Raw genomic sequence first — 16071 nt, 5'->3', positions numbered from 1 at the left:
ATCCCAGCTCAGGTCTTCGAAGGAAGCCACCGCTGCGGGACGGATAGGCCCTCCAAGAAGCTCTGCCTGGAATCTGGCGACTTTAAGGGGAAAGGGACCCCCAGCCTCGGCCCTTCAACCAGGGAGATGGTGCAGCCCAAAGGGAGCAGACAGACTCCGAGAAAGCCCTGCAGAAAACCCAAATCGTGCCCCTTGGACCCCGTCCCTTGTTCGTCCTCCTCCCCCAGGTCATTTCCTGAGCCCATAGCTCTCCCCCCAACCCCCTGAAGCCCGCTCTGACCACCCTCTAGATTTAGGTCAGAAAACAGACACTAACAGCTCTCCCTCGCCTCAGCGAAATTACTAAGTGGAATTTATTGGGCAAGTCCATGCAGGGCGGTGGGGAGAGACTGTGCCCGGGGCCCGGGCTCCCGCCCGCTTTAGAAGCGCAGGCGTCGGCCGGGGGCTCGGGGCTCGGGGCGACCACGGCCTGGGCCCGCCAGCCGCACCCCGGGAGCCGTGGCCGGTCCCCGGCGCCGCCGGACCCGCGGAGCCGCTCGGACTCCGTTCCCCAGCCGGCCCTTCGCTTTCACACGATCCGCGGTGACTGCACCAGCTCGAGCGCCTTTAAAGGGCCACACACGCCAGCCGCCGCTATAAAATGTTCCCAGCGGCACAGCTGCAGAAGGGGCACCGCTGAGCTGCCGAGAAGAGGCTCGCTCCGCCCGGCTGCCCGCCCACAGCCCGCCGGAGAAGGGTCGTTCCTGGCGAGGAGGAAGAGGGCTGAGGAAGGCGCAGCACCCGCTCTGGCCCTCGGTGAGTATCCAGTTCAGATTTTGCCACCAACTCGCCCACGAGCCAGGACATGTGCTAATAATGCCCTAAGCCGGTTATAAAGACGTGGAAATTGGGAGGGGGGAGAGAAAAAGGGGGAAAAGGGTCTGTCCTTCCTGGGATTCCTAGCCGAGGCCAGCCTGCTCCCGTGTGCGTGTGCGTCAGGGCTCTCCGGGCGGCAATGGGGGCTTGAGACCCGGTTCCCCCGCGCCAGGAAGGGAGCGCGGTGGCTGCTACCGCCACCGCCACCGCCACCGCCCCGGAGTCAGGCGCCGAAGCTGCGGGCGGGCGGGCGGGCACGGGCGCGGGCCGGGGCTGCTTGGCGCGGCACGGTGAGGTGCGGCGGCGGCGCGGTGGTGCGGGCTTTTCCCAGGCGCCCCGGGGTCGGGTGGCACTGAGCGCGACCGGCTCGCGGCGGCGGTGGCGGCGTGCGTGCCAGGGGCTGGGGGCTCCGCCGCTGCGCCCGCGGCTCACCAGGCTCCGCGCTTCCCTCTCTCCAGGGCAGGCGGCTTCGCGGAGGTAAGCCGGGCCGCCCGGTAGGGCGGTGGGCTGGGCGGCTGGGCCGGGGACTCCAGCGGAGCGGGCGCAGGGAGCGGGCGGGGGCCGGGCGGGCCGGGGGTCTTTGGGGGACTTGTTTTCTGTTTGAAAGCTGCTCTGCTGGGGGGGCGGAGGGGCCGCCGCCCGCCCGCCCGCCAGCCAGCGAACCGGCTCGCTCGCCAGCGCGCCCGCCTGCCGGCCGGCCGGGCCAAGCGCCCGCTTCTCCTGGGGAGACAGCAGCACCTTTTCTCCCCGCGCCCGCGCTTTCTCCAGCTTGGCTTCCACCGACTTTGCTAATCGCCCGGACCGCATGTGGACGCTCCGGCTCTGGGGCTGCACAAAGCTCAGGTTTCCTTCGGGGTCTGAAGGCGAGAGGGGCTTTTCGGACCGAGTTCAGCGGAATTGAGGGATGGAAGTTAGAGAATTTGGGCAACTTGCCTCTACTGCCTGGTCGACCTCTGCTCTCCCCCACACTCACGCCCCCCCCCACACGCACACACACGCACACACCCCTCTGCCTATAAACGCCGGCGGCGGGGCCGGGCCGCGCACGGAGTCCCTGCCTCGCCAAGCGCCGGACTTGGTGGCAGACAGACCTGGCTGCGAATCCCGGCTCCGCCACTTTCTAGCGCTGTGACCTTGGGCAAGTTACCGAACCTCTCCGAGCCTCTCACTCTTCTCGTAGCGGAGTGATAGCACTGACCACAGGCGACTTGGCTAGGGGGTAGGCTCAGCCCGCGGCCGCGTCGGGTGCTCTGCGGGCGCTCAGTAAGTGTTGGTGAGGCGCGGGAGTGGCCGCAGCCGGCGCCGGAGTGCGCCCCCGCGCGCGGTAGCACCGCGGGGCCCCAAACTCGCCGGGGACGCCGAGACCCCGGGCCCCTCCCCGCCTGTCTATCCTGTCTCCACGATCGGTTCCTGATACGGCACTCGCGGGATCGGACGCTCGGGGCCCTGGCGGCCTGGGTGCTCGCGGTCCACCGTGCAGGGATGCTCCCGGCCGCCCCCAGCTCCGGCGGCTCCACCTGGGATGTGGCGAGGAGGGCGGCCGAGCTGTCCGCAAACAACAGGCCTTTAGTTTTCAGGTGGCGAAACTGACTGGTCTGGTTAGAGCGCATCCAAGCCAAGCCGCAGTACTGTTTGGATTTTTAAATTTCTCCTGAGTGAGAAAATAGCAATCGAGATGGAGCCATCCGGTTGGTGCCATTTTAACTTTTGGTCCCCCAACAGGTCAAAGACGCGACCCCCCTACCTGCCTCTCCCTTCTCTCTTCTTCCTCCCCCTTTCCCACCCTCATCTAGGCGGTAGGGGGCTGCCGGCCCACGGGACGGTCTGTGAAGGAGGGCGGGCTGCGGGACCGGGAACTGGTGGCCCGGGCCCGCGAGGCACCCGCAGGAGAGGAGGCACTTGTTGCTCTGGGTTGCCCAGCCGTCTCTCGCAGCTGTTTCGCAGTGGTCAGCTCGAGGCTTGGAGAGAGAGCTGGGACGTTTCTGTGCTGCCACGTTTTGCCTTCGAATGGGCTGGGTGGCAGAGGGGAGACAAAATCGGGGAAGCAGGGGCAAGGATTCCGATCGAGATGCGGTTGCCTCTTCAGACGGATACAACAACACTTACTGAGCGCCTATGGAGCACAGACCCAGGCCGGGGGTCGGGGCTGGTGGAGGGGGAGGCGGCGATGGGAGGCAACAGATCTGAATGGAAACAGGGTCCTGCCTAGGGGAGCTCACAGCCTGAAGGGGGAGACGTGGTAAAATGGTCTTCCCCAGGAACTGATATCAGAACAGAGATACTTTCCTCTTGCACTCTCTCTCTCTTTTTTCCTTTTTCTTTTTTTCCTCCTCTTTCTGTTTCTTTCTGTTGTTGCTGCTGTTTGTTTTTTTTTTTTTCTTATGCACATTCGGGTACTTGGTAGCATAAAGAAAGAAGAAAGGCTGGATAGGAACAGGAAAGGATGGACAGCCACCCCCCTCCCGACATTTTTCTTAGGACATGAAAATTGCTTGATACTGAAGGTGCTGGGCTCTTGAAGAGGACATGGATTAGATTCCTTGTCTTGTAATCACTGGCTTGAAATATTCTCTGGTTGCCTCAGAGGAGAAACAGGGCTCCAATCAAGCAGTGGTGGCGGCCCCAGCAACCGATTGTTTTCTCGTGTTTTCTGCCCCCCTTCCTTTTTCTATTTTTCTTGCCTCCCTCCCCTACAAGTAAGCGGTGCAGAGATGATAAAGAGGGGTAGTAAGTGCCCACTTTCTAGAAGGGTCTGAGCAGATTCTTAATGACCACTGGGGGAGGGAGGTGTCACAGAGAATTCTAGCCTTGTTGGAAAGATTAGAGACTTTTTAAGACGCTGAAGATTCTTTGGGCCAGGAGGTATTCATAAATATGAAATTCTACACCTCTAATTCATCATGAAGGCTAGACTATATGGGGCTTTTAAAAAAAAAGCTTCTGGGAAAATAACTTTAGAGTCTTCAGAGATTGTTTATTATTATTATTTTCTGGTTTGGGGAGATTCTTTTCCCTTCATCCCCTTATCTTATCCCTTTGGCATTTGACCTAGGGGATCATTTCTTCAGGAGCCATTTGAATCATTCTAGGTATGATGATTTGGCCAGCGGTCAGATGAGGCATGTGGGCACAGGAGCGCTGGCTCCTGCTCCCATAGCCACTGCCACCTGATGGGAAAGCTGTTGAACGTCTGTACCTCAGTTTCCCTCCGGGAAGAATTATGCCCACCTGTCATTACAGATGAGTGTGTCTGGGCTCAGAGCAGGTGTCCTGGGAAAACCAAGTGCTGCTGCCAGGTCTGTCTTGGAGGGGGCTTGTGGTGTGGAGGAAATTGAGACATCCCTAGCTGCTCTCTGACTACTTCAGAGCCCCCAGACTACCCTGATCATCCCAGCTTCTCTCACACAAAACCATGGCTGAGGCAGGACTTTGGAGCCCCATGACATTTGCTTTGGGGACCTATTCCTTCTCTGGGTAGCAGCCCCCAGCTTTCTAGGTCTTCCTCGCCCTGACTCCTTCCTACTTTCTCCCAGTTCTGGTGGAGGCCTAAATGCCTCCAATCTGAATGCCTGTGGCCCTTTGAGACAGTGTGCTACTTACTCAGGGACATTGCTGTCCTCAGAATCAGGAAGAGTGCACCCCACTTGGGGCTCTGACATCACTGGCATGAGGAAACAGTCATATGTGTCCCCTCTTGGTGATGTGGGTAGCTGGCTGTCTGGGCAGCACCTGGCCAAATCTAGCACCTTTCCTGCCTCAGGCAAAAGTTCCAACTGGATCTCCTCCCTCTGCTCAGGTGGTCTCTGGTCTTGGGTCTAACCTGTCACCATCCTTGCCTTGTAGCTGTGTGGAGTGGCCCAGCTTTGGGCTTTGCTAGTACCTGCTTGGTCAATAAAGCCTTTGCCCTTATTACCTCTTCTCCCTCACATACAGCACAACAGCTCCAGCTGGCAACATCACCTCCCACCAATTTGTCCAACTTCTGCCAAGGCTCTGAAATGCCAACTATGTCGAGGCCTGCACTTGATGTCAAGGGTGGCACCTCACCTATGAAGGAGGTAACTTTTGCCATTTTACAGTCGGAGACACTGGAGCCGGAAAGACAACCGGGCCAGGGCCGGGGCCATGTGGTAGGCCCTCCTGGCTGGGGTATCTGGTGTCCTTTAGCAGACTGGAGACAGCAGGGCTTTCTTGGGAGAGAATGAAAATAGCTTCTACTTAAACATGGTCACTTTGAACCCACTAGGGGTATTGAAAGATGGCAGAGAATGGAGCAGAGAAGCAGAATTGGAAAAAAACTGCTCCATTGTCTCAATGGATTAAAGTGAGGCTGAGAAGAGGGACAATGAGATCCCATTTGTAGAATGGCGAGCTGAAGGCAGAGTCGGGGGACGGAGACGAAAGCAGTGAACTCATTTAGGATGACGGGTGCCCAGCATGAGGACTTAGGCCTGAGCACAGTGCTCGGAGCCAAGGTGGCAGGAGGATACTTGAGCCTAACTCGAGCTAGGAAAGGAGCCTACCTTTCCAGGGGGCCTTCTTGCTACTTCCCCACCACTAGCCCCTGACGAAGCACTTTTTGGGCCTGATGAATGGTGAGGAACAAAGCCTGGAGCAGGGGTACCATACTCTGCCTTTCTCTGTCTTCTAGGATGCCAACCCAGAGATGAGCTCTCTGGCCTACTCTAACCTGGCGGTGAAAGATCGCAAAGCAGTGGCCATCCTGCACTACCCCGGGGTAACCTCGAATGGAACCAAGGCCAATGGGGCTTCCGCTAGTTCCTCGGGATCTCCATCTCCAATAAGCTCTCCTACTGCCACCCCTCCCACTAAACCCCCACCCTTCAACCTGAACCCCGCCCCTCACCTGCTGGCCAGTATGCAGCTGCAGAAACTTAATAGCCAGTATCATGGGATGGCCGCCGCCACTCCGGGCCAACCTGGGGAGGCAGGGCCCCTGCCAAACTGGGGCTTCGGGGCTCAGGCGGGAGGGGCGGGGTCACTCTCTCCTTCTGCTGGTGCCCAGAGTTCTGCCATCATCGATTCAGACCCAGTGGATGAGGAGGTGCTGATGTCACTGGTGGTGGAACTGGGACTGGACCGAGCCAATGAGCTTCCGGAGCTGTGGCTGGGACAGAATGAGTTTGACTTCACTGCAGACTTTCCATCTGGCTGCTGATGCCAACTGTTCCTAAAGATGGAGGAATAAAGCCACCAATTCTGTTGTAAATAAAAATAAAAGTTACTTACAAGAGATGGTCCAACTGGAGGTGCTCTTCATTGAGGTCTAATGGGGTGTGGCATGGTCTGACATTCTTTTAGCAATTCTGAGACCCATGGTGTGGTTGCCTGAGACCCATGGTGGGGTTGCTGGTGGATAGCTGGGAGGGAGCTGGGCTGGATGGGAGGAATGGGGAAGACGGAGGTGGGGGGGGGGGGGGGGGAGGGGAGGCTCCTCACTGAATTCCTGCTGCCACTGCCATCACCACTGCCATTATATCTCCAGCAGTCCAAGTACCTAGCCTCACTGCCCTAAGACCCCAGGAACACTGTCCTATTCGAGGTTGATGACAGGGGCTGGTTGGGAGCATTCTTGGAAGAAAGACTGATCCAGACCCTTCTATAGCATCCTGGCCACTTGTGCATCCAAGTCTAAAGGGTTGCCCTAGCCACGTGGCACACGCTTCACCAACTCTAAAAGGCACCCCCACCCCATCTCTAGAACCAATCCAGATGATGCAGTAAGGTCACTCCTTGCCTTTTTGCCCTTGGGCAATAAGTATGACCCAAGAAGGATCCTATGACCTGGGAGCTCAGATTCCTCTGGAAAATTGCAAAAGCTACAGACCGTTAAACTGAGATTTTAGATGCCTTCAAGTCCTTCAGACAGTTGCTCAAGCCCCACCTCCATGCCTGGGACATGTGTCCCCTAACTCTGGCCCACACTGTATGGGGACAGCCCATTTCTCTGAGCTGGCCTCCATTTTAGAGACACAGATCGGAGCTGGGCTCGACAAGGTCAACATTTGGGGATATATCTGTTGCCCTTAGATTAACTGCTGAGGAGGCAGTAGCTTTAGAAGCATGCCAAGTGACAGGACAGCAGCATTGAACTGGATCCCAGCCTTGAGGTGGAAGGGGGCAGGTGGGGGCATGGGGCTGGTGTGGAATCCAGCCCTGTCCTCATATTGACACAACCGAAGAGCCTAGAGACTCCTCTACCCACATTTCAGACTCCCAGAGACATTCTTCCTTGGACACTGTGAAAACGAATCAGCTTTTCAGGACTAGCATGGTGCCTGTCCCCTGGAAAATGCTTTCGAAGGAGCCCACCAAAAGAGGCAAAGCATTGAAGTGAGCATTCCCTGAGCATCTGCTCTGGGCCAGGCACTCTGCTAAGTATCAGGAGCATAAATTAAGGTTTGTACCATTGAGGGAGTCCCCCATCTAGAAGGAGGAAGGCATCAACAAATTACAATAAAACAGTATTTCCTATAACACAGGCGGAAGGTCCTATTCGATCCCAGAAAAGGAAACAGCTCCATCTGCCTGGGAAGTCTGGGGAAAGCTTCCTGGTATTGAACTGGTTCATTTGTTTGTTTTGATATCTCACAAGTAATAAATACATGATCCAATCTCTTTGTGAAAGGTAGAAACTCTACAGATAAAGCGAAAATACCCTTTGACCAGCTCTCTCCCTCAATCCTGATCGCCTCTTGCCCTCCACTGAGGTAGCAACTGTTTATCTGTTTGTGGTGCATCCTAGCTGGCCTTGCTCTGTGCCTTTACACAAGTGCATGTTCATGAAAGGGTCTGTACTAGCTACACAACTGGAGCTTAGCAAGCAGGGTCATAGGGCTGGGACGGGGTGTGAGAGGAGGGGACTAGAAAGAAGTTTGCAAGAGGCTGGGCTCAAAGGGCCTTCTAGGCCAAGCTGGGAGCACGCCTTTATCCTTGGTACCACCAGCCCTGTGGCTTGTGGAGCCTCTCTGGAAATTTGCAGGAAAGCAAAGAATTAACCAACTTTGATTTTTAGAATGATCCTGCTGAAGGTGTATGGTTAGATTCGTCTAAGGCTGTGAACAGGAAGACATGGGGTCCTAAGGGATCTGGGGAGGCAGGGTGAGCATGTAGGGTGGTAATCGTTTATTGCTGGAGAAGGGGCATGATGGGGGGGGGCGGACATCACAGAGTACAGTTGGGGGAAGGCAAGGAAGCCTCTGCCCCTGCCCCACCATTTCATGTTCAGGCCTCTCACAACAAGACCAGGCACGTTCATTAGGTCTCCAGGAAATTCCTGAGCCAACTCCAAGCCTCACCCTGGGCCAGGTCCTAGGGGCTAGGAAGCAAGGTTCCCAGATACACACAGGTAAGGAACGTTGCCTACCCACAAGGAGCTTGTAGTCTGGGAGCAGGTGAGGATGTGTAAGCAAGATTGCCTCCTAGAGGCCAGGAGCTGTGCTGCTCCCTGGGGACAAATGTGGGGGACCCTGTTCCTGCTCTCAAGGAACTCACAGTCCAGTGGCAGAGACAGCCATGGTCTCGAAGGATACATTGTATTTCCATAAGGCAGCAATTGTGTTAGGGGACTGAGGGGAGGGCATGGCCTTCAGGCACAGGGAACAGCTAGAGCACAAACTAAAAGATAAATCAGGACATGGTGTAAACCAGAACCAACCATTAGGAAGCCCATGGCTTTTTCAAGGAAGGGCAGAAAGTGCAGCAGCTTGACTTCCTTGAAGGGCAGAAGGCTGAGAGAAGGTAAGTTGGGATCAGATCTTGCAGTTGCTTCTACTTTATTCCACAAGCAAGGGGAGTATCACTCCACAAACATGGACTGAGCACCTACTATATACCAGGCATGCACAAAGCATCTGGGCATAGGCGACGAGCACATTGCCCTTGCTCTCGTGAAGCTTGAAGTTTAGCAAGGAGATCAACAACAGTCAAATAATCATGCAGATCATTAAAACCATAAATCATGAGGAGTGACAGGAACAAAAGGTATAGGTGCTATGAAAGAGTGCAATGGGGAATTTAATTTCTTTTTTTAAAAATTTTATTGAAATATAGTTGATTTACAATGTGTTAATTTCAGTTGTACAGCAAAGTGATTCAGTTACATATGTAACTTTTTCAGATTCTTTTCCCCTATAGGTTATTACAAGATACTGAGTATAGTTCCCTGTGCTATACAGTAGGTCCTTGTTGGTTACCCATTTTATACATAGTACTGTGTATATGTTAATCCCAAACTCCTAATTTATCCCTCCCACCCCTTTCCCCTTAGTTAACCTTAAGTTTGTTTTCTATGTCTGTGGGTCTGTTTCTGTTTTGTATATACATTCATTTGTATCATATTTTTTTAGATTCTACATATAAGCGATATCATATGATATTTGTCTTTCCTTGTCTGACTGACTTCACTTAGTATAATAATCTCTAGATCCATCCATGTTGCTGCAAATGGGGGACTTAATTTCAATTGCAGTATCCAAGAGGGCTTCTTAAGATTTTGAATAAAGGAGTGTTGTGGTCAGAGCTTGCATGAGGAAAATGAATCAGGCTACAGTGTGCATGAAAGATTGGAATTATGGTGATGCTAGAAAGCTGTTACAATGGTCCAGGCAAAAAATAACAAAGACAGGAAATTAGTCTATGATGAAAAAGTAGCATTTCAATGGGAAGTTGTTGTTCAATGATTAGAGAGCTTCACTTTTGATTTTTTTTTTTTTTTTTTTGGCTGTGTTGGGTCTTTGTTGCTGCGCAAGGGCTTTCTCTAGTTGTGGCGAGCAGGGGCTACTCTTCATTGCAGCGCATGGCCTTTTCATTGCAGTGGCTTCTCTCGTTGCGGAGCACGGGATCTAGGCATATGGGCCCAGTAGTTGTGGCGCACGGGCTCAGTTGCTCCATGCCATGTGGGACCTTCCAGGGCCAGGGCTCAAACCTGTGTCCCCTGCATTGGCAGGTGGATTCTTAACCACTGCACCATCAGGGAAGTCCCTAGAGGTTCACTTTTGTAAGATAAAAAAGTTCTAGAACTCTGTTGCACAACAATGTGATAACACTACTGAACTACACACTTAAAAGTGGTTAAGATGGGAATTCCCTGGCAGTCCAGTGGTTAAGACTTGGCACTTTCATTGCTGTGGGCCCGGGTTTGATCCCCAGTCGGGGAACTAAGATCCTGCAAGCTGCACAGTGCAGCCAAAAAACAAAAGGTTAAGATGGTCAATCTTTTATGTGTTCTTTTACCACAATTTTTAAGTTACCATTTCAAAGTAGAGAGGAAATGAGGAACTATTCAATAAATGCTTTGGGATGACTGGATACACTAGCTCATACTGGACACCAAAATTATTTCCGGATGGACCAAAGATTTAAAAATAAAAAATGAGGGACTTCCCTGGTGGTCCAGTGGCTAAGACTCCACGCTCCCAATGCAGGGGGCCCGGGCTCGATCCCTGGTCAGGGAACTAGATCTCACATGCCACAGCTAAGGGTTTACATGCCAGCCACTAAAGATAATGCATGCCACAACTAAAGATTCCAGTTGCCGCAACTAAAAGATCCTTCATGCCGCAACTAAAAAAATGATCTTGCATGCCACAAGGAAGACCCCACACACGGCAATGAAGATCCCGCGTGCTGCAACTAAGACCCGGCATGGCCAAATAAATAAATATATTTTTTAAAAAAATGAAATCATAAAAGTACTAGAAGAAAATATGAGGGGATTTAAAAAGAAAATCTTGATATGAGGAGACCTTTCCAAGAATGACACAAAACCCTACATCGAAAAAAAAAGTTTATGGCAAAAAAAAGAAACAAAAAAAAGTTAAAATCAAAAGATAAGTGATAGGCTTGAGAAAATATATGCAACTCATAATGAATATGAAAACAGCTCTTACAAAGCAAGACGTCAAAGACCTTCAACCCAATATAGAAATGAGCAAATAATAGCAAATAATAGCAAAGTGAAATACAGAAAAAGAAATTAAAATGACTTTAAAACTTATCAAAAGATGCTCAAATTCACTCATACTAAAAGAAATGTATTTTAAAACTACATTAGGGGACTTCTGGTTCCAGAGCAAGATGATGTAGACTCACTTTTCTCTGTTCCTCTTCTTCAAATAGAACTGTACATGCTAGAAATTATTCAACAGACAATGACAAAAAGGCTCTGAAAGCAGGAAAGCAGGCTAGAAACTTCAGGACTTGAGGAATGACAATATGGTGAGTTTCCTCAGTTGTTTTTTTAATCTTCCACATACTGGGTGCCAAAGAGGCCTGCAATGGCAAACCACCAACAGCAACCCCCCCTACAAACACACACACACACACACACACACACACACACACACAGGAATTGGGAAAGGAGAAGCCCAACAGAGACCTAGTTGGAGGACCTAAGCTCTGCTCCACAACCAGAGCTCCAGGTGGTGGTCTGATCTGCTTGCAGCAGCAAAGCTTTGGACTGTCTCAGTCCCCACTCCAGAACTGGGAAACCAGCAGGAAGCCTGATTTGCATGCAGTGGTAGCAGTAGCCCTGTATCTTCCTACCCTCCACTGAATCAGTGGCATAAGGAGACGCAGGTACAGTGGCTTCAGCAACTTCCTCTTCCCTCAGAAGATCACCCAGCAAAAACAAGCAGCTCAGGGAAGTGCCTTCTGCCACTGCAGATAGCACCAGCAAGGATGGAGCAGGAGCCCCACAGACAACAGAAGAATGAAGCAGACAAAAATAGCATTGCAAGGGCTTGGAAAACTAAACTGTCACTTGAACTACAACCCACAGAAGTAGAGTAAAACATACATACTAAACCTAAACAGGTAACTGCCTACTAAAATAGAAGATTGAAATGGGATCAAGAGTCTTCTAACATAACCAAAATGTTCAGGATACAATAGAAAGTCACTCATCATAGCAAAAGGCAGGAAAACCACAATTTGAATGAGAAAAGACAATCAACTGACACCAATACCAAGATGAATCAGATGTTGGCATTACCTGACAAGGATTTTAAAGCAGCCATCATAAAAACTCACTGGATAGACTCAATAATGGAGTGGAAATGACAGATGATAGAAACAGTGACCTTGAAGACAGATCAATAGAACTTAGTCAATCTGAACCCACTAAAACAGCAGTAAGCTATGATAAGTTATGTGTGTTTATGATACTACCTAGAGCAAGTACTAAGAAAACTATACAAAGCACTATACATATTCAGAATCATTATAAGTAAATCCAAATAGAACTCTAAAATATGTTCAAGTAACTCACAGGAATGCAAGCAAAAATAAACAAAAGATATTGTAAGTCAACTACACTTCAATTTAATAAATAAATTACTTGAATAAACTAAAGAATGGAAAACAAAATGTCTGACTTAAGCCCTGACATACCAATAATCACTTAAATGTAAGTAGACTAAATATACCAATTAAGAGAAAGAGAAAAGTAGAGTGGAAAACCACACAACCCCACAATCCAACTATATGCTGTCTAGATGAAACATAGCAACATATGTAGGTTGAAAGTAAAAGGATGGGACTTCCCTGGTGGCGCAGTAGTTGAGAGTCCGCCTGCCGATGCAGGGGACGCGGGTTTGTGCCCCAGTCCGGGAAGATCCCACGTGCCGCGGAGCGGCTGGGCCCGTGAGCCATGGCCGCTGAGCCTGCACGTCCAGAGCCTGTGCTCCACAACAGTAAGAGGCCCGCATACTGCAAAAAAAAAAAAAAAAAGTAAAAGGATGATAAACAAGATATATCATGCAAACATTAATTTTTTTTGGCTGCATGGCTTGTGGGATCTTAGCTCCCCACCCAGGGATTGAACCCGGACACTTGGCAGTGAGAACATGAAGTCCTAACCACTGGACTGCCAGGGAATTCCCAACATTAATTTTTTAAAAAGCAGAAGTGGCTATATTAATATCATATAAAGTAGACTTCAGGGCAAAGAAAATTACTAGGGACAAAGAGAGACACTACGTTATGTTAAATGGATCAATCCACCAAGAAGACATAGCGATCCTAAATGTGTATGCACTGACAACAAAGCTTCAAAATACATGAAGCAAAAACTGGGAGCTCTGCAATGCAAGAGACAGACCTGCAACTAGAGTTGCAGAGTTTAACACACTCTCTCAGCAACTGATAGAACAACTAGGCAAATTCAGCAAAGATATAGAATAACTCAACAACACTATCGACCAAGAGAATCTAATTGACATTTATAGAACACCATCCAACAGCAGAAGAATACATATTCTTTTCAAGTATTCACAGAACATTGACCAAGATAGGCCATATCCCGGGTCATAAAACAAATCTTAATAAATGTGAAAGAACCAAAATCATACAGAGTATGTTCTCCAGCTACAATGGAATCAATCTAGAAATCAATAACAAAGATAACAGAAAATCTCCAAACACATAGAAACTAAACAGCGTACTTCTAAATAATCTATGGGTCAAAAAGGAAGTCTCAAAGGAAAATTTTAAAAGATGTATTGAGATGAATGAAAATGAGAATATGACATATCAAGATTTGTGGAGGGACTTCCCTGGTGGTGCAGCGGTTAAGAATCCACCTGCCAATGCCGGGGACACGGGTTCAAGCCCTGGTCTGGGAAGGTCCCACATGCCGCAGAGCAACTGAGCCCATGCACCGCAACTACTGAGCCTGCATGCCACAACTACTGAAGCCCGTGTGCCTAGAGCCCATGCTCCACAACAAGAGAAGCCACCACAATGAGAAGCCCATGCACCGCAACGAAGAGTAGCCCCCACTTGCCGCAACTGGAGAAAGCCTGCGTACAGCAACGAAGACCCAACACAGCCATAAAATAAATAAATAAATTTATATAAAAAATAAAAATTTGTGGAGTGTAGCTAAAGCCAAGAGGGAAATTTATAACACTAAATGCTTGCATTAGAAAAAGAGGGAAGGTTTCAAACCAATAGTCTATTCTTACCTCAAGAACCAAGAAAAAGTAGAGCAAAATAAACCCAAACCAAGCAAAAGAAGGAAATAATAGTTAAGAGAAGAAATCAATGAAATTGAAAATGGAAAAACAATGGAGAAAATCAATGAAACAAAAAGCTAGTTCTTCAGAAAAAAAATCAATAAAATTGACAAACCTCTAGCAAGACTGACACAAATACAAAGAGAGAAAACATAAGTTACCAATATCAGGAATGAAACAGGGGCTATCACTACTGATTCTGAAGCTATTAAAGGGATAATAAGGGAATACTACAAACAACTTCATGCTCATGAATTCAATGTAGAAGAAAAGGACTAATTCCTCAAAACCCAAAGCTACCAAAACTTGACCAAGATGAAATAGATAATCTTAATAGTCCTATAACCACTAAAGAGATTGCATTTGATTAATTAAAGAGCTCCTGGAAAAGAAATCTCTAGAGCCAGATTTTTTTCACTGAACAACTTTATGAAATATTCAAAGAAGAATTAACACCAATTTTGCACAATGTCTTCCAGAAAATAAGAGGAGGAAATACCTCCCAAGTACTACCATGATCCCAAAACCAGACAAGGACAACACACACAAGAAGAAAACTGCAGACCAATATCTCTCCTGAACTTAGTTGCAAAATTTCTAAACAAAAATTTAACAAATCCAATCCAATAATATATTAAAAATATAATACACCATGACCAAGTGAGACTTATTCCAGGTAAGCAAGGTTGGTTTATCATTCAAAATTCAATCAATGTAATTTACCATATCAGCAGACTAAAGAAGAAAAAACATATGACCATATCCGTTAATGCAGAAAAAGCATTTGACAAAATCCAACACCAAATCATGATTTAAAAAGAGAAAATTACCTCTCAGTACACTAGGAATAGAGTAGAATTTTCCCAACCTCATAAAGAGCATCTCATAAAAAAACATAAAAACCCTACAGCTAGCATTATACTTAATGGAGAAAAACTAAATGATTTCTCTCTAAGATCAGGAACAAGACAAGGATATACATTCATCGTTCTTATTCAACATAACACTGGAAGTGCAGTTAAGTGCAAGTGCAGTTAAGCAAGAAAAAGAAATAAAAAGCATACAGATAGAAAGAAGGAAAGAAAGAAAAGAGAAAGGAATAAAGAAAGAAAGAAAAAATTTCCCTATTTGCTAATGGTATGATTGGCTATGTAGAAAATCCCAAGCAATCTACAAAAACACTCCTAGAACTAATAAGTGAGTTCAGCAAGCTCAAAAGATACAAGATCAACACAAAAAAGGCAACTGCATTTTTATATATTAGCGATGAACACATGGAAGCCAAAATTTAGGGCGTGACAGTACCATTTACAATTACTATCTACTATGTATGAAACCTGGTCAGGATCTGTATGCTGAAAATTAAAATATATTGGTGAAAGAAATCAAAGAAGACCTAAATAGGTTTACAAATTTCATGCAATTTCTATCAAAATCTCAGCAAGTTTTTTTTGTAGTATTTTTTCATACTTATTCCAACATTTATAGAGAAAGGCAAAGGAACTAGAGCGGCTAAAACAATTTTGTTAAAGAAGAATAAAGTGGGGAATTCTCCGGCAGTCCAGGGGTTGGGACTCCACCCTTTCACTGCCGAGGGCCCGGGTTTGATCCCTGGTTGGGGAGCTAGGATCCCACAAGCCGCGCGGTGCAGCCAAAAGAATAATAACAACAATAATAATAATTAAAGAAGAAGAAAGTGGGAAGAATCACTTTAATCGATGTTAAGATTTACTATATAGCTACAGTAATTAAGACAGTGTGATACTGGTGGAAAGAGAGACACATAGAAAGATCAATAGAACAGAATAGAGAACCCAGAAATAGACTCACACAAATATAACCAAATGATTTTTGACAAAGGTGCAAAAGCAGTTGAAAGGAGGAGGGATAGCCTTTTCAAAGAGTGCTGCTGGAGCAATTGGATATCATATACAAAAATGAACTCAAGTTGGTAACTGATTAGATTGTAAAACATACTGCACAATTTTAGGAAAAAAAACATAGAAAATAATCCTCAAAATTTAAGGTTAGGTGAAGAATTCTTACTTGACACCAAAAGCACAATCCATAAAAGGAAAAATTGATAATTTCAACCTTGTCCAAAGTAAAAACTTTTGCTCTGTGAAATCTATGTGAAGAGGATGAAAAGACAAGCTATAGACTGGGAGAATATACCTCT

The 16071-nt window shown here is 48.2% G+C and overlaps 1 protein-coding gene across 5 annotated transcripts; it reads left to right on the top strand.

Moving 5' to 3' along the window:
- The first annotated feature begins 342 nt into the window (after positions 1 to 342).
- On the top strand, positions 343 to 6119 carry CITED1 (Cbp/p300 interacting transactivator with Glu/Asp rich carboxy-terminal domain 1). Of its 5 annotated transcripts, none has more exons than XM_029241053.1 (4): positions 616 to 795; positions 2426 to 2543; positions 4789 to 4913; positions 5507 to 6107. In XM_029241053.1, exons 2-4 carry the CDS (start codon positions 2531 to 2533, stop codon positions 6032 to 6034), a joined length of 666 nt encoding a protein of 221 aa, XP_029096886.1. In that variant the 5' UTR covers positions 616 to 795; positions 2426 to 2530; the 3' UTR covers positions 6035 to 6107. The 5 variants fall into 5 exon arrangements, with proteins under 5 accessions (XP_029096884.1, XP_029096886.1, XP_029096887.1 ...); XM_029241052.1 differs by lacking the exon at positions 616 to 795 and adding an exon at positions 1904 to 1993 and having other exon boundaries at positions 5507 to 6119; XM_029241051.1 differs by lacking the exon at positions 2426 to 2543 and having other exon boundaries at positions 343 to 795.
- Positions 6120 to 16071: the final 9952 nt, after the last annotated feature.

Source organism: Monodon monoceros, unplaced genomic scaffold (assembly GCF_005190385.1).
Source record: "Monodon monoceros isolate NGI ecotype Baffin Bay Population unplaced genomic scaffold, NGI_Narwhal_1 Super_Scaffold_22, whole genome shotgun sequence".
Classification (NCBI taxonomy): Eukaryota; Metazoa; Chordata; class Mammalia; order Artiodactyla; family Monodontidae; genus Monodon; species Monodon monoceros.
This window is presented reverse-complemented; position numbering and strand designations above follow the sequence as displayed.

What these genes read in the sequence shown, in the direction of transcription:
- CITED1 (XM_029241051.1), top strand. Translation starts at nt 369, where the DNA reads ATGCAGGGCGGTGGGGAGAGACTGTGCCCGGGGCCCGGGCTCCCGCCC. An exon ending in AGCACCCGCTCTGGCCCTCG is followed by an intron (nt 796 to 4,788) that starts GTGAGTATCCAG and finishes CCTCACATACAG; the next exon opens with CACAACAGCTCCAGCTGGCA. An exon ending in GCACCTCACCTATGAAGGAG is followed by an intron (nt 4,914 to 5,506) that starts GTAACTTTTGCC and finishes TCTGTCTTCTAG; the next exon opens with GATGCCAACCCAGAGATGAG.